Source organism: Neolamprologus multifasciatus, chromosome 16 (assembly GCF_963576455.1).
Source record: "Neolamprologus multifasciatus chromosome 16, fNeoMul1.2, whole genome shotgun sequence".
NCBI classification, from domain to species: domain Eukaryota; kingdom Metazoa; phylum Chordata; class Actinopteri; order Cichliformes; family Cichlidae; genus Neolamprologus; species Neolamprologus multifasciatus.
In genome coordinates, this window is record NC_140454.1 from 34,761,649 (window position 1) to 34,783,094 (window position 21,446).

The 21,446-nt window shown below is 44.2% G+C and overlaps 2 protein-coding genes across 4 annotated transcripts in view; one reads left to right on the forward strand and one right to left on the reverse strand.

Moving 5' to 3' along the window:
* Nucleotides 1-21,446, reverse strand: part of LOC146501177 (uncharacterized) — a 67,956-nt gene that overhangs the window by 2,722 nt on the left and 43,788 nt on the right. The gene's annotated exons all lie outside the window — the stretch shown is intronic.
* Nucleotides 1,073-18,984, forward strand: LOC146501178 (uncharacterized). 3 transcript variants are annotated; one of them, XM_085135625.1, is made up of 6 exons: nucleotides 1,073-1,245; nucleotides 2,055-2,163; nucleotides 9,107-9,291; nucleotides 9,419-9,567; nucleotides 14,623-14,764; nucleotides 14,906-18,984. In XM_085135625.1, exons 1-6 carry the CDS (start codon nucleotides 1,206-1,208, stop codon nucleotides 15,151-15,153), a joined length of 873 nt encoding a protein of 290 aa, XP_084991751.1. In that variant the 5' UTR covers nucleotides 1,073-1,205; the 3' UTR covers nucleotides 15,154-18,984. The 3 variants fall into 3 exon arrangements, with proteins under 3 accessions (XP_084991751.1, XP_084991752.1, XP_084991753.1); XM_085135626.1 differs by lacking the exon at nucleotides 1,073-1,245 and having other exon boundaries at nucleotides 1,324-2,163; nucleotides 14,906-15,045; nucleotides 18,356-18,984; XM_085135627.1 differs by lacking the exon at nucleotides 1,073-1,245 and having other exon boundaries at nucleotides 1,326-2,163; nucleotides 14,906-15,032; nucleotides 18,356-18,984.

Below are 21,446 nucleotides of genomic sequence, written 5' to 3' on the forward strand. Positions count from 1 at the left end.
TCTCCACCAGCAGAGTCTAGACTCCAGGGGGTCAAACATGACTCTGTACATCAATAAATCATGTTTACCCTGTGGAACTCCATAATTAACCTCAGTGTGTGAAGAGGACTCTCCATTTACATGCACAAACTGGAGTCTATTAGATAGATATGATACAAACCACTGCAGCACAGTACCTGTAATACCTACAGCATGTTCTAATCGCTCTAATAGGATATTATGGTCGACAGTATCGAACGCTGCACTGAGGTCTAGCAGGACAAGCACAGAGATGAGTCCACTGTCAGAGGCCATAAGAAGATCATTTGTAACCTTCAATAAAGCTGTTTCTGTGCTGTGATGAACTCTGAAACCTGACTGAAACTCTTCAAATAAACCATTCCTCTGCAGATGATCTGTTAGCTGTTTGACAACTACTCTTTCAAGGATGTTTGATATAAAGGAAGGTTGGAGATTGGCCTATAATTAGCTAAGACTGCTGGGTCTAGAGATGGCTTTTTGAGTAAAGGTTTAACTGCAGCCACCTTGAAGGCCTGTGGTACATAGCTGATTATTAGAGATAGGTTGATCATATATAAGATCGAAGAATTAATCAATGGCAGGACTTCTTTGAGCAGTTTTGTAGGAATGGGGTCTAAAAGACACGTTGATGGTTTGGAGGAAGTAATTATTGAAGTTAACTCAGAAAGATCGATTGGAGAAAAAGAGTCTAACTTAACATCAATGGAACTAAGAGTAGCTGTAGATAATATTACATCTGTGAGATTGTTCAGAAGGCAGCTCATATATATTCATGCAGATGCAGTCTTTCGATCCCTGAAGCCTGATAACAAACACTAATTAGTTAAACTGCAGGAATGTCTGTGAATGCTTAGGAATGTTTATTTAAATGCTTTAACTAATTATTTTATTTTATTTTACTTAGATTTGTACTTTTTAAGCTCCCGCCTTAAATTTTTAATTTAAGTTCTTTCTTTTTGTAATTTCTAGCTTACCAAGCTCCACCTCCCGTGGAAACTGTGGTCAAACATGCCAAAACCTCAGTCGGGTCACATGACATCTGAGCTGTCTGTGCTTCCTGAGCTCGCACACACACACACACACACACACACACACACACACACACACACACACACACACACACACACACACACACACACACACACACACGAAACAGTGCTGAGCTTCTCATTCTCGCCGTCACCATGCTGCTGATCCTGCTCTGCTTCCACACCTTCACCTGGGGTAAGGAGCCGCCGCCAACGGCACACTAACCACAGATGAAGCAACATCCTGTGTGTGATTTTCTCCTTTAACTATGTAAATCGATTATTTTTGCTCCTGAGTCACACTTTAAAGCTCACTTTCATTTCTTCAGCTGACGGTGACTCATTTAATGGTGTAACAGAGTCAGCAGTAGGTTATTCCTGATAGGTCAGTTCAGCGCGTCTAAAATGAGAAAATGTCCTTTCTCTGTTTGCGACTGTTTCAGGTTAAAAAGCTGAAACAGTCGCAGCTGCTGGAGGGTTAAAGGCTCCTGTGAAATATGGAAGTGGGCTATAAATGCCCAAAGCTCCTGACATGACAGGAAAGGATGTGTGAAGCTTTCAAAGAGTTTATTTCAGGTTATAATCGTCACTTCTGTGTTTGTTTACATCAGCCTGTCAACATGTTTAACCTTCATTATTACTGATGCAACAAATGTTCATTCATCTGTTCACTGTAAAGACGTTTGACTCTGACACTCTCAGTCGATAAATAACTGATCTGTCCAATCAGAAAACAGACATGAAAGTGAATAAATGACAGAAATCTGATTTAATGACGTCACCACAAACATCAGGTTCACATCTGTTTAGTTTCTAAAAACGTGCCGTGAGCAGCAGACAGATGTTGTTCCTCGTTTCTGAATCTTTGTCCCTCTGAGCTCAGACGTCGTGGGGTCGATGGTTCCTGCTGTCTCTTTAATAAATCATCTGAGGCTGTGATCACGTGAATAACAATAATCTGGATTATGCAGGGGTTTCTCTGGTTTGCTTTCTTCACCTTTGCAGTCGCGTCTCGGGCGCCGCCGCCGCCTCCGCAGAACGTCCAGGTGGAGAAGGGTCAGCTGACGTGGACTCCAGGGGAGCCGGACGTTACCTACACTGTGAATTACCGCAGGTGAGACCTCACAGCCAAGGAAGGTGCTCTGTTTTAAGGTGGAGCTTCCTTTTCCTTTAGTGATAATTAAAATGAACGAAAGAATTTCATCTCATGCTCCAAACTATACTCAAGATATCATTTACTGGATTTAGGTCATCACAAAAAGACAAACAAACAAACAAACTGGATGGGTTAAATAAAACATTTTAATAAGCTAAAAACTACAGAAAGAAATTAAATAGAAATATTTTTAAAATAAAAGGAGCCCAGAATGTACCATTTGAATAATAATTTGAATTAAATAAACTACAGTAAAAATAAACATAGGTTAAAAAAAGAAAAGAAAAATAAAGCTAATAACAAGAAATAAAAGTAAAAATGAGAATAAAATCCATTCAAACAGAAAGTGGAAGGCTGACTGCGCCACATAACCACTTCTGTTTTTGAACAGTTTCAGAGGTTCGTCGGTTTATCGATAAATCAGATCACTGACTGAGAATGAGTCTGCAGCTGTTATTCAATGCGGTTTTATTTATATAGCTTCAAATTAGAACAGGGGGTCCAGAAAAAGTGCGATCCTGCCCAGCAGGCAGCTTTGGAAATGTGAAGGAGGGCATACAGATGTGTTTTTCAGATCATTAAACACATTTAAATATCAGGCAAAGATAAGACAAAATGCAGTTTCTAAATTAAGGTGTTTATTATTAAGGGAAAACTCCAACCCTACATGGCCCTGTGTGAAAAAGGGATTGTTCCTAAAACCTAGTAACTGGTTGGGCCACCCTTAGCAGCAACTGCTGCAATCAAGCAGCGCTGACCCACTCATCTGTGGACAGTTGATGTCATTCAGCCACATTTTGTTGCCACAGCATCTCAGTCAGATTCAGGTTCAGACAAGGCCAGTAACCAGGTCTGATTACTAGCAGACCAGCTACCACAACTTGTACTTTAGCCTGACACATTTCTTTCTTACTATTTAAACCAATACAGTGGAACCCCGACTTAGGAAATTAATCTGTTTCCGAGGGTCTTTCGTAAGTCGAAAATTTTCGTAAGTCAAAGCACCCATCACGCGTTTTGAGTGAGGCGATGCTGAACGATAGCTATAGGCTAATTGCTAACTAGAACAACAATACGTCATTCAAGTGGAACAGCGAAGCGCAAGTACGGAAGCCAAGGGGTTGTCACATGATTCGGAAGGCATTGTGGGCTCAGCCAATCAGAGCCAGCGGATTTTGTTACTTGCCGTAACACGGGCAGAAATATTGCCGTTCAGTGCCTTCGTAACTTGAATTTTTCGTGAAACGCGGTATTCGTAAGTTCCGCTGTATAGTCGTGCTGATAGATTTCTTTCATTGGATACAGCAGCAATTCTTGATCATGTGGAACAATTGAGATGTACTGTTGAAACTGCACTTCACACTGACTGAAAGGGTTGTTTCACTTGTCAGGCCTGCAAGGATCGAAGTGTAAACTGAGTTCCCTGGCCTACAGGAAGCACGTTTACTGTATGAATTCAATGCTGTCCAGCCGAGAGATATAATCTCTCCAGCGTGTCCTGGGTCTGCCCCGGGGCCTCCTCCCGGTGGGACATGCCCAGAACACCTCACCCAGGAGGCGCCCAGGAGGCATCCTCGTCAGATGCCCGAACCACCTCAACTGGCTCCTTTCGATGTGGAGCAGCAGCGGCTCTACTCTGAGCCCCTCCCGGATGGCCGAACTTCTCACCCTATCTCTAAGGGAGAGGCCAGCTACCCTTCGGAAGAAGCTCATTTCCGCCGCTTGTATCCGCGATCTTGAGGGGGCTGAGGACACACCCCCGTGGGACGCCTACGTTCAGAATGAGGGTGGAGGAGGTGTGCTCTCCCATTCTGACGTTATCGGGTCTAACGCTCAGGAAGTCCAATATCCAGCTGCACAGTGAGCTGCTGAGTCCTAAGTTGCTTAGTTTATTAACCAGTTTGTGGGGTTGGACTGTATTGAAGGCGGAGCTGAAGTCCACAAACAGCATTCTCACACAGGTGTCGCTACTGACAGATGCAGGATGTCAGCACACTTTCAATGGAGCAGAAGTAGAAGTTCCTTCTTCGGGTCCATTTTTCTGAGGATTGTCAGAAAGCGGAGACGCTGTCGGGTCTTCTTTACAACAGCCGAGGTGTTTGAGCTCCATTGGAGGTCTGTGTCTATGTGCACACCCAGGAACTTGAAACTGGACACCCTTTCCACACACTCGCCATTGATGCTGACAGGCTGCAGCTCAGACTTCCTCCTTCTGAAGTCGACTACCAGCTCTGTTGTCTTGGTGGTTTTGAGGTCCAGGTTGTTGTCTGCACACCAATCTGACAGCCTCTGAACCTCAGCTCTGTACGCCGTCTCCCCAGAGATGAGCCTCACCACGGTGGTATCTTGATGACTGTGTTGTCTGGGTGGGAACTAACACAGTCATGTGTGTACAGAGTGTACAGTAGGGGACTCAGTACACAGTCTGGTGGAGAGCCGGTGTTGAGGCTGAGGGCTGAGGGAAGATGAGGCCCCACTCTAACTCTGTACACGGTCTGACAGGAAGTCTCTGATCCAGCGGGAGGTGGTAGAAGGAAGTCCGATATCCAGCAGTTTTACTGTTAGTCTCGCCGGGAGTATGGTATTAAAACCAGAGCCAAAGTCAACAAAGAGCAGCCTGGTGTCACACCGCTGTTGTTCCAGGTGAGAGATGGTGGTGTGGAGCGTTGTAACAATGGCATCTTCAGTAGATCTGTTAGCTCTGTGTGCAAACTGGAGTGGGTCGAGTGTGGGTGGCAGGCAGGACATGATGTGATGTCGGACCAGTTTCTCGAAGCACTTCGCGCACTGCCGACTTAAATATTGTACTGGGTCCTGTGGTGGGTTGTTGTTGGGCTGGCAGCGGGAGAGCTGCATCTCTGTGTGTATTGTGAACAGCATCGTGTGTGTGCTAATAAAGCATGCTGCAAAGCATGTTAATGTCACCAGGTCTGCCGTGGTCATTCACGATCTTTAAAGTTAGAAATGTCCTGTCTCAGAGTGACGCTGAAAAACTAGTTCATGCATTTATTACTTCCAGGCTGGACTACTGTAATTCATTATTATCAGGAAGTCCTGACAATGACCCTGGCTCTGCTGGAGGTTTCTTCCTGTTAAAAGGGAGTTTTTCCTTCCCACTGTTGCCAAAGCGCGGGGTATTATTGTAGGGTCTTTACTTTACAATATAAAGCGCCTTGAGGCAAATGTTGTTGTCATTTGTTGCTATATAAACAAAATTGAATTGAGTTGAATTGATTCGTTCATGTTAATGGAGAATCCTCTTCACACACTGGGGTGACTGGAGTTCCATGTAGGTCTGTCCCCCAGTCAATCTGAGCAATTGGGGTAGAAGATCCTTATTTAGGTAGATGACCAAGAACGTTGGTCACTCTGATATTGCTCCAGTGTTGCTTTGTGGAGAAAGGACTACAATTTGTGCAGCATCCCACCAATCAGGTCTGCATGGTGGAGTGATCAGACAGCAGTCACTCTTCTGTAAAAGATCCAAAGTTCTCGTAGGATTGTGGAGGGGTGTGGCTTGGGCGTGGCTGCAGGGGAGGCTGAGACACACCGGAACTCCATTAGCTCATCACGCCTCCCCTGAGTAAAAGTGTGTGCCGGGAATTGAGGTTGTGGTTGTGTGTAAGAAGGAGCACCTGAATAAAGAAAAGTGTGTAAAGAGCGAACTCGGGTCCGTCACAGTGGTGCTGCATGGTGGCATGGCGGAACCTCAACCGGGCCAGCCAATGGACACGCTGGCCCGAATGGTGGTTGAGCTTGCAGCTACGTGAAGGGAGCAGGGGGTGGTGTCTCACCGCCAGGTGGAACAGCTGCAGGACCGTTCTGAGCTCCAGATGCAACTGATATTGAGTCTGGGAGCTTGGTTGTTCCTGTCCGACACCGCTGCCAGCCTGACCGGCGTTCCTCGACCGCATTGGGGAGGGAGACGACCCCCATGGTGTTGCGGATGTCCATGCACGAGAGGGACCTGTTTTGCAAGCCAGCGGTCTGCGTGCTATCTGGACCAGCTCATGCCAAGCCAGAGGTCACCCAGAACCTGCCCAGGCTGAGTTGGAGGTCTGCACGCCATCTGAACCTGCCACATTCATGTCAGAGGTCACTGTGCTGTCTGGTCCAAGCGGCGTCCTCGACAGAGGCCAGCGCCGTCTGAACCTGGATTGTTTATACCAGAGGTCAGCGCTTGCGGTCCAGCCTGCCAAACTGCATGTGAGACGCGGCTTACTTCCTTGACTGCTGCGCCGTCGCTGGACACACTCGGTCGGCCCCGGACACAACTCATCCCTGCCGCTAGTCCATGGGCCACGGACGCACATGGCAAAGCCCGATTGGGCTAGGCTGGATGGCTGCCCGACCTAGGTTGGGTGTGGCCTGGGCACGGCTGCAGGGGAGGCTGAGACACACCGGACCTCCATTAGCTCATAATGCCTCCCATGAATAAGAGCATGCTGGCACCTGAGGTAGTGGTTGTGCGTGGGGCTGCAGCTGGAAAGCTGCAACCGAGAGAGCGAACTATGTGATCTGTCATTCCTGTCGCAAGGATAAAAAATGTATGCTGTAACCATGTTTCTGTAACACAAAACAAATTAATATATTGATAAATTACTAGCACATGTACCAGCAGCGACTTTACTGCGCTGTTCTTATTATTAAATACGTTGTTGATGTTTGGACAGTAGTCTGCTGTGCTGCAATTCTCCATCCGCTGCAGGGATTTTATGGAGAGAACGCTGAGCAGGATTTTTTTGACACATAGAACAAATATCGAAATATCGAAATAAATTAACATCTATTATGCGATATGAAAAGAAAAGATATTATGAACAGCTGCTTCAAAAACATAAAAGTAATATTAAGGCTACCTGGAGTGTATTAAATAGGATAATAAAAATTCAACATAATAATATATGTTCTCCAACACGTATTGTAACAAGAGGTAATGTAGTGATTGAGAATACTGAGAGCATAGTTAATGAATTTAATGATTACTTTGTTAATGTAGGTCACAACTTGGCAAAAGAGATTTCTGTACCAGGAGAAAATGATGAAGTAGATTCTACTTCTTCTAAATGTAGCTCAATGTTTCTTGGTGGAGTCTGTGAGAGTGACATTGTAGAAGTGGTGAGTAAATTCAAGAGTAAAAAATCCATGGATTGTGACGACCTTGATATGTCGCTAATTAAAGAAATTCTTCATAGTGTCCTTCAGCCATTAACATATATTTGTAACAAATCATTTCAAACTGGAATTTTTCCAGATAAAATGAAAATTGCCAAAGTGATCCCACTATATAAAACTGGTGATAAACAGATTGTGTCAAACTATAGACCGGTATCTTTACTGCCTCAGTTTTCAAAGATTCTTGAAAAACTATTTGCAAACAAATTAGATTCTTTTATTGATAAATATGATTTATTGAATGATCATCAGTTTGGCTTCAGAAGAAATCGCTCAACATCTCTAGCTGTGATGGAATTTATTGAAAATATTGCAACGGTTGTGGATGAAAAACAGTTTGGAATAGGTGTGTTTATTGATTTACGTAAAGCCTTTGATACGATAGATCATTCTTTACTTTTACAGAAGTGTGAAAGGTATGGTTTAAGAGGTGTTGTACAATTTTGGTTAAATAGTTACTTGAATAATAGGTTCCAATATGTGAGTATTAATAACATGAAATCTAAACTTAGAAAAGTAACTTGTGGAGTTCCTCAAGGATCTGTTTTGGGACCTAAGTTATTTTTACTTTATATAAATGATATTTGTACAGCCAGTGATACTTTAAAATATGTGATGTTTGCTGATGATACAAACTTATTTTGCTCTGGAAAAGACATAAAGAAATTACTGGAAACAGTGGAAACAGAACTCATGAAGTTAAATAGATGGTTTGTATTTAATAAACTATCATTGAATGAAAGTAAAACAAAATTTATGTTATTTGGAGGTAGTAAAAGTAATATTAAAGTAAAATTGAATTTAAATAATGTTGAAATTGAAAGAGTATATGAGATAAAATTTTTAGGAGTAATTATTGATGATAAACTTTGTTGGAAGCCCCACATAGAACATGTGAAACGGAAATTATCCAAGTCTATTTCTATTCTTTATAAAACAAGAGATTTTTTGAATAAAAACTGCCTTTATTTATTGTATTCTTCCCTTTGTTTGCCTTATATGACCTACTGTGCAGAAATTTGGGGGAACACATACAAAACATATTTGGATTCAATATTTAAATTGCAAAAAAGAGCTATTAGAATAATAAATAAAGTTGGATATAGGGAACCAACCAGTTTTTTGTAGGATCATCTATGTTAAAATTCATGGACATTATATTTTCTAAAACTTTAGAAATTATATATCGAGTGATTAAAAAGAATGTTCCAATTTGTATTTAAGTATGTTTCAGCTAAGAGATGGAAAATATGATTTGAGGGGGTCTTATAAGTTTGAAATGCCTAAAGTGAACCAATGTTAAGTATAGATGTGTCAGTTTTGGGAGTGAAATTATGGAATGGACTTAATGATGAACTGAAGATGTGTTTTTCTTTGTCATTCTTCAGGAAGATTTTAAAAATTAGTATTATACAAGGTTATAGAAATTTGGTTTGTTAAAAAAGGTTTGTGTTGATTTAATTTCTTGATTTATCATTGATTTCTTTTCAAACTGTTATACAACTTATTTATCAATGCTATTTATTTTCTTGGTTAAGGATCTGATTATTTCTATGGGGGTAAGGGAGAGGATAAGTATAAGCCATAAAGCTTCAGCCTATTCCTTTTTCGGTTACTGTTTGAGTACTTTTATGTAAAATTATAATCTGTTGTTGTTGTTGACTGAAATAAACATTTCAATTCAATTCAATGTTTTCTCTGACTCGTTTCTGTTCCTCATCCTCAGATTTAACTCTCATAAATGGGAAGCTCTTCCAGCCTGCATCCAGACGCCTTTCCATTCCTGCAACATATCAGCGATTGGGCCGCGTGACACTAACGACTCGCCTGAGAACAGCTGCGTGACGCTGCGCGTGCAGGCCGAGAGACGGGGGCTGAGATCTGAAGGTGTTAACGCCTGCAGCAGATACGGTGAGAAACCTCAGATATGTGTCAGCGCTGTCTGTGGGTGAAGCTGTGAGACTCGAGGTGTTAACCATCCTGACCAGAGTGTGAACCACGAGCTGCTGCTGTGCTGACGCTCGCTCTGCTCTTCCAGGTGACGTCTGCACGCCTCCGTTAAGCATTTTGACCCGGCCTGGATCACTCACCGTATTCCTTAACGATGACCACGAGCTGGCGAAGGAACACGACAGCAATGCCAAGCACATGATTTACTTTGGCAGAGAGGGAGAGAGTCCTCTGCAGGTGAGAACACGGAGTGATTCCTCCAGGTGTTTATGCTCACCTGATGTTACAGCATGTGTCACTGCTCAGAATATATCTGATATTTTTATTATTTTTTTAAAGAAAAATGTGCACATGTATCTGTCGGTGGTCAGTGTGTGCAGGCAGGTCAATGCATATTTGGACAGTTTGCCTCTGCACCACCACAGAGACTAACGGACAGTCTGCACAAACTGTTTCAGAATTACAGCTATTTTTACACAGTTCCCATCTTCAGAGACTCAAAGTGACTGAGAAGCAGTTTCGTGTCCAGATGAATCCTGGGAGTCATGGGTCCACCACTTCAGGCTGTTACTGACTGCAAGAGATTTTCAGCCACATTAAAAACAATATATGTATAAAAAAAAAAAACACCCAGCACGCCCCTGTGGGCGGTTTATCCTTCAAGCTCGGGTCCTCTACCAGAGGCCTGGGAGCTTGAGGGTCCTGTGCAGTATCTTAGCTGTTCCCAGGACTGCGCTCTTCTGGACAGAGATCTCCGATGTTATTCCCGGGATCTGCTGGAGCCACTCGCCTAGCTTGGGAGTCACTGCACCTAGTGCTCCGATTACCACGGGGACCACCGTTACCTTCACCCTCCACATCCTCTCGAGCTCTTCTCTGAGCCCTTGGTATTTCTCCAGCTTCTCGTGTTCCTTCTTCCTGATATTGCTGTCATTCGGAACCGCTACATCGATCACTACGGCCGTCTTCTTCTGTTTGTCTACCACCACTATGTCTGGTTGGTTAGCCACCACCATTTAGTCCGTCTGTATCTGGAAGTCCCACAGGATCTTAGCTCGGTCATTCTCCACCACCCTTGGGGGCATTTCCCATTTTGACCTCGGGACTTCCAGGTTATACTCGGCACAGATGTTCCTGTACACTATGCCGGCCACTTAGTTATGGCGTTCCATGTATGCCTTGCCTGCTAGCATCTTGCACCCTGCTGTTATGTGCTGGATTGTGTCTGGGGCATCTTTACACAGCCTGCACCTGGGGTCTTGCCTGGTGTGATAGACCCCAGCCTCTATGGATCTTGTACTCAGAGCTTGTTCTTGTGCTGCCATGATTAGTGCCTCTGTGCTATCTTTCAGTCCAGCTTTGTCCAGCCACTGGTAGGATTTCTGGATATCAGCCACCTCCTCTATCTGCCGGTGGTACATACCGTGCAGGGGCCTGTCCTTCCATGATGGTTCCTCGTCTCCCTCCTCTTTCTTGGGTTTCTGCTGCCTGAGGTATTCACTGAGCACGCTGTCAGTTGGGGCCATCTTCGTGATGTATTCTTGGATGTTCGTTGTCTCATCCTGGACTGTGGTGCTGACACTCACCAGTCCCCGGCCCCCTTCCTTCCGCTTAGCGTACAGCCTCAGGGTGCTGGACTTGGGGTGAAACCCTCCATGCATGGTCAGGAGCTTTCTTGTCTTTATGTCAGTGGCTTCTATCTCCTCCTTTGGCCAGCCTATTACCCCAGCAGGGTACCTGATCACGGGCAGGGTGTACGTGTTGATGGCCCGGATCTTGTTCTTACCGTTCAACTGACTCCTCAGGACTTGCCTGACCCTCTGCAGGTACTTGGTGGTTGCAGCTTTTCTAGCGGCCTCTTCATGGTTCCCATTCGCCTGCGGGATCCCCAGGTACTTGTAACTGTCCTCTATGTCTGCAATGTTGCCTTCTGGTAGTTCAATCCCCTCAGTTCTGACTACCTTCCCTCTCTTTGTTTCCATCCAACTACACTTCTCCAGCCCGAACGACATTCCAATGTCATTGCTGTATAGCCTGGTGGTGTGGATCAGTGAATCGATGTCTCGTTCACTCTTGGCCTACAGCTTGATGTCATCCATGTACAGGAGGTGGCTGACAACTGCTCCGTTCCGTAGTCGGTATCCGTAGCCAGTCTTGTTAATGATCTCACTGAGGGGGTTCAGGCCTATGCAGAACAGCAGTGGGGACAGAGCATCTCCTTGGTAGATCCCGCACTTGATGGTGACTTGTGCTATGGGCTTGGAGTTGGCCTCTAGTGTTGTACGCCACATCCCCATTGACTTCCTGATGAAGGCTCTTAGGGTCCCATTGATCTTGTACAATTCTAGGCATTCCAGTATCCAGCTGTGGGGCACTGAGTCATAGGCCTTCTTGTAATCAATCCAGGCAGTGCACAGGTTGGTCAGTCTGGTCTTGCAGTCTTGGCTGACTGTTCTGTCTACCAGTAGCTGGTGTTTTGCACCTCTGCTATTCTTGCCAATTCCTTTCTGTGTCCCGCTCATGTATTGACCCATGTGCCTGTTCATCTTAGCCGATATGATGCCTGACAGGAGCTTCCATGTAGTACTGAGGCAGGTTATTGGTCGGTAGTTGGAGGGGACTGGTCCCTTCTTGGGGTCCTTGGGGATCAGGACCGTCCGACCTTCGGTTAGCCATTCCGGGTGTCCCTCGTTAACTAGCAGCTGGTTCATTTGTGCTGCCAGACGCTCGTGGAGTGCAGTCAGCTTCTTTAGCCAGTAGGCGTGAACCATGTCGGGCCCTGGTGCTGTCCAACTCTTCATACCGGAGACCCTTTCTTGGATATCTGCCACTGTGATGGTTACTGGACCCTGTTCAGGGAGGTCGCTATGGTCTGCCCTCAGATCCACTAGCCACTGAGCATTGCCGTTATGGGTTGCGTCCTTCTCCCATATGCTCTTCCAGTATTGCTCCGTCTCCAGCCTTGGTGGTGCTGTTCTCTTATTATTGTTCTCTTGCCACTGAGAGTACACCTTTGCTGGTTCTGTGGAGAACAGCTGGTTTATTCTCCTGCCTTCTATCTCTCTGGTGTACCTCCTCAAGCGGCTGGCCAAGGCTGTGAGTCTTTGCTTGGCAGTTTCCAAGGCCTCAGGTATGGACAGCTTGCTGTATTTCTCATGCACCTTCTTTGTCGCACCTTTCTGCAACTCCGTTAGTTGGCTAACCTCCCTCCGTGCTACTTTGATCTTGCCCTCTAGCCTCCTTCTCCATGGAGGGTACTGCCCCTTGTGGCTGTTCAACTTGTAGCCAAGCATCTCACTGATCACTGCTGCCGTATTGTAGATCAGCTTGTTAGTGTCGGTAATCGTGACTGTAGGTATCGTCCGTAGTGCTGCATTAACATCCTCTAGCAGACCTTCTGAGGGTACTTCACGTAATCTTGGTAACCGGCTTCGGGGGATCCAGGTTTCAAGCTTGGCCATGATCCTATATTTCAGGTCAGTTCCTCTCGCACTCAACGATCCTTCTCCTGTCGCACTTGGGGCTATGTACCCAATCTCGGGTGGGGGTGATGATATCTCCCCCCGACCTGGCGTCCTGACTCCTCCTTGCCGTAGCATTTATGTTGTACCTCGTCAATCTCTAGCTGTGAGAGCAGTCCCTTCTTTCGAATGTTGGAACACTGAGCTACTAGTTGTTTCGCCGTCATTGTGGATGTTGGGTATCGAAGAATCCATAGGTCCCTCATCCTATTCATGTAGCCCCTTCCGCCGGGGTTACTTGCGTAGTAGCATTCCAACAACGCCCTGTTTTCGTCTCTTGCCCACCGATGCCTTCTTGTTCCAGTAGCCCACTTCTCGTCAGGGTGCCCTGGTTCCTCAACACCTGACGTGGACCTTGTTGATCCGGGCGACGTCCGAGCTGGCATGCCTTCATATTTATCTGTCTCGCTCATGTCTGCGGTAGGCTCGCTTAGCATAGGGGGTCTAGCCTTAGGACCCTTACTGGATACAGATGCCCCAGGCAGGAATCCTCTGTTACATATATATATATATATATATATATATATATATATATATATATATTAGGGGTGCAACGATACACAAAATTCACGGTTCGGTTCGATACTTTGGTGTCACGGTTCGATATTTTTTTGATACAAAAAAATGTTCATGCTTTTTTAATTTGTCATTTATTAAAATTATAAATATATATTTTAACTCAAAAGTACAGTTTTTAAATGTAATGTTGCTGAAACAACAAAGTAATAAAATAATAAATCTATCTGATTGAGAAATCACTCATCTTTGGAAAAGAGAGTTTATTACAGAGAAACGTCTCTTTCCAAAATAAAAGCTATACTATACGCTTCTTCTGAGCTATATTCTCAGCAGCATATTAAACATATCAGGTCCCCATAAGGAGAATCATGTGCTAACGGCTGTCTAAATGACTCGGGTAAAGTTTGTAGCATGCGTGCTTGTTGTTTTTGTCTGCTTCCACTTGTCTTTGCACGAGGATGATGTCGGAGTAAATGTGCAGTCATATTCGTTGTGTTCCCACTAGTGCTGTCAGCGTTAATCTGAAATGACGATAACGCCACAACACGGCAAATCTCCGTTAACGAGCTACCACAGATCGCCCCGTGCGTGGGGCTGGACGGCCAACACGTTAACGAGCTAACTGCGCTAACACACTAGTTCCCACCCATGTAATTGAGCATTGCGTGGCACATCCAACATACTGTTTTACTTTAGTCCATGACGCGCTTACCTTCAGGGTCATACGTCACATGAAGACCAAAATAGTTCCAAACGCCAGATCTGAATGAGGGTGGGGGAGGTTCAGTTTGCCATGTTGCAACAAGAGCTTAGCTTCTGTCTCGCTAGCTTGCGCTGCGCTCAGTGAATCTGCTCTCGACAGTGCAGCCTAGGCGGAGTAGTCGAACACAGATCCACTGAGTGCTCAACACAGACAGCATCGTCAGAAGAAAAGTTGATAAATAAATTAAAAGTTTTGTATTGTTCGATACATATGCGTACCGAATCGAAAGCACTGTATCGAACAGTTCAATATCGATATGAGTATCGTTGCATATATATATATATATATATATATTTAAAATTCAGTTAGTTTGTCCACTTACTTTTAATTGTTTTGGTTAAATTATTATTTATTATAGACATCAGCAGCAAAAACTAAACCTGCATGTTTAACAACTGGAATCGCTCAGAGAGTCAACATTTAAAAATTACAACAGGAGCCCAAGCAAAGTAAATATCAAGTAAATATCTTCTAATTTCATATTGTCAGGAGTATGAAGACACCATAGCCTCCAGGACCATTGAAGACCTGGAGGAGGGGCAGCGGTACTGTGTTCAGGTGGCCTATACGGTCCACGGGGAGCTCGTGGAACCACGCAGCTGCATCCAGTGTGAGGTCATCCCTGCATCAGGTAAGCTGCTCTTCTTGGTGTAACGTTCCTTTAACGCGCTCCGACTCCAACCAGAGACACAGATGTAAACGACTCCGCTGCTTTTGAATCAGCTGAAGGTTTTAAAGCTGCAGCAGTAAAATCACTGTTCTGTTTTCTCAGAACACGTGAACAGGACGCCGATGATCGTGGGGCTGCTTGTCGGCATCGTGGTCCTCGCCATTCTTGCATTGGGATACCTCGGGTTTTTCCAAACTGAGAAAATCAAACGCTGCCTACACTTACCATGGTATGCCTCACCGGTGAGAGGCAACACTGCTGCACACACTCACCACACAGACACCAGTGGGTGCTGTATCCACTCCGAGCGTGTCAGCGGGGCACGTAAAAGAGCTGATTCGACAGTTTGAAAGCATTCTGCTCACGATTACTCAGTGTGTAAGACTGATGTGATTCTTCTTGGTGACTGGTGAGTCAATGAAATGTCCAATGGTGTTAAACACTGGAGAGTACCAGAGTTTACTTGAGAAAGAAAAGTCATTTTCTGTGGTAGAAAAACTTGTTTGACCTTGAATTTCCTGTCACATAACTGGTGGGAGTGTTACAACCAGCTCTGGTCGTCACGCCAGTTTGCTCGGCTTTTGGTTTGCCTTCCTATCAGACAGCGAGTCTCACATCTTTGTATTTACCAACAAACACGTGACATTTAACATTTAACCAACAGAACGTGAGCGGCTGAAATCTCCCAGAGTGACACTTAGACATAAGATTGGTGTTTCACTCAGACTGAAACTGACACAGAGTGAAGTGAAACACACAAGCAGAACCATATTTACAACACTAGTTAACTTCTGGTAAATCGGCTCCAGTCATCACTCTTGCCTCCTGGGAACTCTCTCTATCACTTCCTCTTTGTCTTCTAACTGACACCCAACCTGTGGGCCATTGACAACATTCAGCATCAACTATTTGATTCAAGGGCGTAGATTTGGCATGGACGGAAGGGACACGTCCCCACCAATATCCAGCGGTTATTGAATTGTCCCCACCAATAATTCGAATAAAGAAAAACAAACCCGATAGAAAGAAAAAACGATCTGTCAGCGTCTCATTCACCCAGCGGTGCAGAAAGAGTTAAATTACGTCCTCTACTGGAGTCCTATGTCATGTGACAAATATGGCCAATGTGATTGGCTGAGCCTTTCAGGGAGCAGCATTTCTCATTTTGATTGAAACTGTCAGAGAAAACGGAGCCTCGAGCAGCCAGGATATTAGTTTACAGAGGCTGTTAAAATTATATGTCTAACATTAAAATGTTGGTGACACAATAATTTCATCCTAATGGCACTGACATATTCATAGGGTTCATTTTTGAGACAAATATCATGAGGTAGTCCTGATTTTGCAAATATCCTCCTTGTAGTGCAGTTTGCACAAATTGTTTTAAAAATGCACTCAGCCTACAAACATTACTGACGAGTCAAGATCTGCACAAAGTGACAGAAACACTGAAGCAGCTCCACATTTTATTCTCATTGTCATGTTTGTCCTGTTTGTCAGGTGACAGAAGAACCAACACAGAGCTCAGAGAGTGATGGTGACACAAGATCACAGGTTAAACTGGATGATGTTGGTTCATGACTGTATTTGAAGCACATGTGTGACTGCATGTATGTGAATGTCTCACTGTTATTGATCAGGTGACAGAGGCAGCTCTGCCATGTTGTAGCTCAGAGGTGAAGAGGTGAGGTCACAGGTGACTGACTGATGATTTGGTGCTATAGATTAACGAGAGGAGAAGGCCTGTGTTTGGCTCCTTCACATAGTGGACATTGAGTTGTTGTGTCCATGTCTGTTGCTGTAACAGTTCATGTTTAGAATAAAAGATCCCAGCTCACTGACTTGATCGGGGCAATAGTGCCTAAAATGTTGCAGAATTTTGCTGAGAGATCTTTTACTCTGTGGTAATCTGAGATGAGTAGTTTTATGGACAAAACCAGCAGGTCATTCAGTGTTCCCTTAGTGCTAATGTATCAGAGATGTTGGTGTATTATAACTGAAGTAATGCTTTTAAGTCCTTAAAGTCATATTCTTTTATTGTCATGACTGTATTTGAAGCTATTTTTATTTTTGTATGATACCTGATTTATATGGAATATGGCTGAAGTAAACTAAAGTATAAAATACTTAGTCAGTCATTTGTTTAATAGTAACTTAACATTATATAATTCACATATAAAACTATGAATTGTAATTTTAAATGGTTTAAAAGCAGGTAGGATAGCATATGTAAGCAAGTATATTTCTCCTTTTATCAAGAAGCAAAGACAAAAAAGGGAACAAAAGAAACAGGGCAGAGTTCGGTGGTTGAATCATCCGTCCCCACCAACGCCACAACCAAATCTACGCCCTTGATTTGATTTCAAACTTCAAACTCATGATCCCGTCTGACCTTCTCTTCACCGCCACTGTTCACAAACACAAACAATTGTCCATCCTCCATTTGTCTTCCTGTTGACACCACGGCACAACAATTTGAATCCACCTCCAATGATCCTGCTCTTACTTCCCCTCTATCTGTACAACTCATAGTCCCTACATGCTTTAACTTCCTGCTCTCATGTCCACACTTCTGTCTTTCCTTCTCTCTCACTGCCTGCTAACATGCCTTCTCCCAAATCCACAAAACCCCACAACAAAGAAAAACAAAGAAAGGAAAACACTGAGCCACAAACTCTGTCAATTCTAAAAGTGTGGAAAAGTTAATAACAGGCTAAAATTCTAACGTGAAACTAAAACAGGGAGCATACTGAACCGGGAACCTTTCAGCATCCTCTGGGTTCAAAGACACTATCAAGCTGAACTAACCAGCAGTGCAACACCAACATCACAGCTAAAAACACTCTGATTGGTTCTCTGCTTCTCAGTTTGACATTCACAAGAAATTGTGTTTCACAAAGTAGTTTATGTGTTCCTCCTTAAAGAAGGAGCAGTTTTTAAAAGCTGACCATTAAAAGTTTTAAAGCCCGTGAGTTTGTCAGCGCTGAAGATGGTCAAGAGGAAACCTGGGATCACGCCTCAGATATGGAACAATTCAAAATTGGGAACCGAAAGAAGGTAAGGTGCTTTAACACTGGGAAATAAGACAAGAAACACACAAATGACTCAACAAGAAAACAATCACAGCTAAAAGTGAAAATGAGTAAAAAAAGGTAAAAACCTAAACAAAATAAATTAACATCACATTAAATATTGTTTTATGAAAATGATAGACACACAGTGTTCAGTTCAGTTATTTATGACAACAGCGCTCGTCTCAAGGCTCTTATATTGTAAGAGGAGGGAGACGTGAGCGTCCTCCGCCTGTGAAACTGTGTTGGGGGATGTGTCCTTGCTGCACCTGTTGTTAGTTTCATTAACACCAAAGCAGCTGAACCTGATTAACACCTCTGATACTGAACTAATCAGATCAATATCCCAAAGTTTCACTCACTTGATGTTGAACTTCTCCTCTATTTTGTAAGATTTTCTGAGCAGTGTACACCAGACACACTAAAGGCTGCCGGTCACATTAACACTATAAACTGATGTTTTCTGCTTGTGTGATTACAGATGCAGTGAGAGTCGTGTTTCCCAGGCTGCTAATGGTGACATCCAGAAGCCTTCAGCAGGCAGCAGGTGGAGGACGTTCAAGAAGTTGTGCTGCTGTCCATGACGACGTCTTACTTCTCAAACCTAAACACACAAACTTCTCAAAACAAGTCTGATGGAGGACTTTATTATGGCAGAGCTTGTGTGTTTCCTACAAACTGTCAGATGAAGCGTGACATCCAGAGATGTTAAACAGAGTTTTCAGATTATTTTCGTGGGCTGCTGGGATGTTTGGACCGTGATGAGGGGAAAACAAGATTTCTGAAGTAACGTAATAGGATAGGTTAATAAAGCTGATATTAGAGTCTGCTCGACTGCAGGAGGAGGACGTCTCCTGAGAAGCAGTTTAGAGGATTCTGACTATCCTGGTAAGACAGCTGACAAAGCAGGAGATGGGACCTGGAGTAGCAGCTGTTTATGTACCTAATCTATGTTTACGTCACCGAGTTTTTGTTATATAGCTTTAAAACATGAATTCAAGACAAACAGATATGGATTTTGAGGTTTATTGCTAACACTGATGTCTGAATGCCTTCAAATATGTTGTCAAAGTTGAAATGCTTGAGATTAATAAAACATGTTTGGCCACAGTTTATGGACATTAACTTATATCAGTAATGTTTAACTTTTTTATTAGAGGATCTCATCAGTTCTGCTTTACTGGAGACGAGTGTAAGCATTTACAATATGATCTAATATCAGCCTTCACTGATGGCTCTCTGACAGCTACAGCAGAGTCACTCTTTACAAAATACGACACTTGGCAATGCAAATATGACAATGACCGTGGAATGCATATGCGGCAAGACATGCCGATCCTGCAGCTCCACCAGGCCAGGATGAGGTGTGAGCAGAAGGTGTTGGCATCACAGCGCACAGGAAACATGCCTGGAGAGACAAAGGAGGAACCAGACCCGGAGTCACCCCACAGTGCCCGGAGCCTCCAGGTGATGCATGCCCTCGAAGCTCACAGGTCATCAGAACATCGTCGGGTGAAGTGGCCTCAAGCTAGCAAGGAGAAGGCGTGACTCCAGTTCGATGAAGACGTTGATACCATCTTGCAAGCAACTGCCAAAGGACAAGTTGAACAACGCCTAAAGACAATGACCACAATGATAGTCAGCCTACCTGTAGAGAGGTTTGGACAAGAGGAGAAGCGGACAGTGAAGCCTCTCTACACCTTGAACAACGAAGCCAACAAGATAGATCAGCTAAGGCAGGAACTGAAGAGCCTAAGGCAGCAGTTCAAGGTGGCGGGTGAAAAGGAGAGGGTGGCCAGCAAGTTGCCTACCCATCGAAGTGGGGTGTCGAGGATTTGCGGGTCAGTCCCTTTGCAGGGCATACAAAATGCTAGGCATCGTAGGGGCTAACGAGCAAAGAGCTATCAAGTTGGTCACCAACGCAGCAGAAGCAGCGTCGAGGTGGCTGTGGATCAAAAGAGGAGAGGCATGTCATGTAGGGTAGCGCTACCTGGATACAAGCTGGGGCTTGACCAACCCTGGCTGGGTCGCCTGGGAGAGGGGGTCTGATTGTTGAAAACCCCAAATGACCCCAGGTTACATCACTGATGATGTGTCCAGGGGCACCAGAGGGTGTCTCATCAACTACATCCACACACTTTCACTGCTTTTACTATTTCACATTTAAATACAATTAGCCAGCTGGCATGTTTACACTACTGTGTGTATAAAACTTTTTTGTACAAACAATACTTTAACAAACTTGAATAATATCAGCCACTAAAAATGGATAAGAATGAAAAAAGTGTCACTGCGACTGTTAGCTGCTGTTAGGCAGAGTAAGTGAAATCTCCAGAGTTGTGTTATCACTGTAGTGCAGCTGTTTCTACTGTACCATCGCGCTCTCCTTTTGTGCAATACAAATAAAAGTAATGTCCATATTCAAGCTGTAGTGTCCAAATCAGTGTCCATTTTATTTCTATAGCACATTTAAAAGCAACAAAGTTGACCAAAGTGCAAACAGGAAGTGTAGTGGGATCTCTGTTAAATACAAAAACACTTTTAAATGTAAATCATTGGCTAGTCTTGGTGCCGTGAGAGTGTCACCTCCTATAGTTTCTTGGGTTTTGAGTGTTTCTTAATAGTTTCGTTATATTTGTGGCTAATCTTGTCTTTTTTTAAGCACCACGGACCATAAATAGTTTTTCCTGTGTTTGTCATGATGGGGGGACCATAGCTGGACTGGCCAATTTTTCGTTTTAAATGGGCCGATGTTTTGTTGTTGTTGTCTTTTTTTCTGTAACCGTGTAAACAGTGAAAGGTGGCGGATTGGACAGATGCTGGCAGACGTGTAAAAATAACTCAACTGTTTGGTAGTGGCTGTGGTGGAGCTTTCACAGATTCAGTAAAATTAGCAAGTGGTGGAGGCCAGCAGGTGGATGGGGGAAAGGGGAGGCGGAGGAGGAGAGACCCGAGGCGGCCGCCGGTCCGACTGTCAGGTGAACTGAACTTCAGGTAAGAAGTTATGACCTGCAGTCTATCTGGATCAGATATAAAGCAAGTTTAGGTGGAGTTTATTTTCGTTATGCTGACTTTTTACAGTCAGTTACAATAACTCGTACTGTGTACTAGCTAGCATGACGGAGTTTCCATACAATTGGGTGGGTGCTATGATGTTACTGGTGAACTTTATTTTATTCATAAGGTTAGTAGAGTTGCCAACCATCCCGTAAAAAATGGAATCCTCTGGTATTCAGAGTTAATATTACGCGTTGAGCAGAGTGTCTCAGCGTGAGGAAAGTGAGGAGCAGGAAATATAAACCCTGCCTTCCTTCGGCCATCACAGGGAACTTAAGGGTCTCTGGCTAATGAGATGGACAAGCTGTGGGCGCTGGTGAGACATCAGAGGGAGGATTGGAAGTCCACTGTGTTGTGCTTCACAGAGACATGGCCGGACCTCAGTGCCACAGTATCTGGCTTTTTCACTGTTCGGGCTGGAACATGTTACTGTGAAGGCTCTGCTCGCCAGACTCGTTACTGTAATAGGTTAAAAGAAGCTAAGTTAAGCAGGTGGTGGGGGGATTCATGCAGGA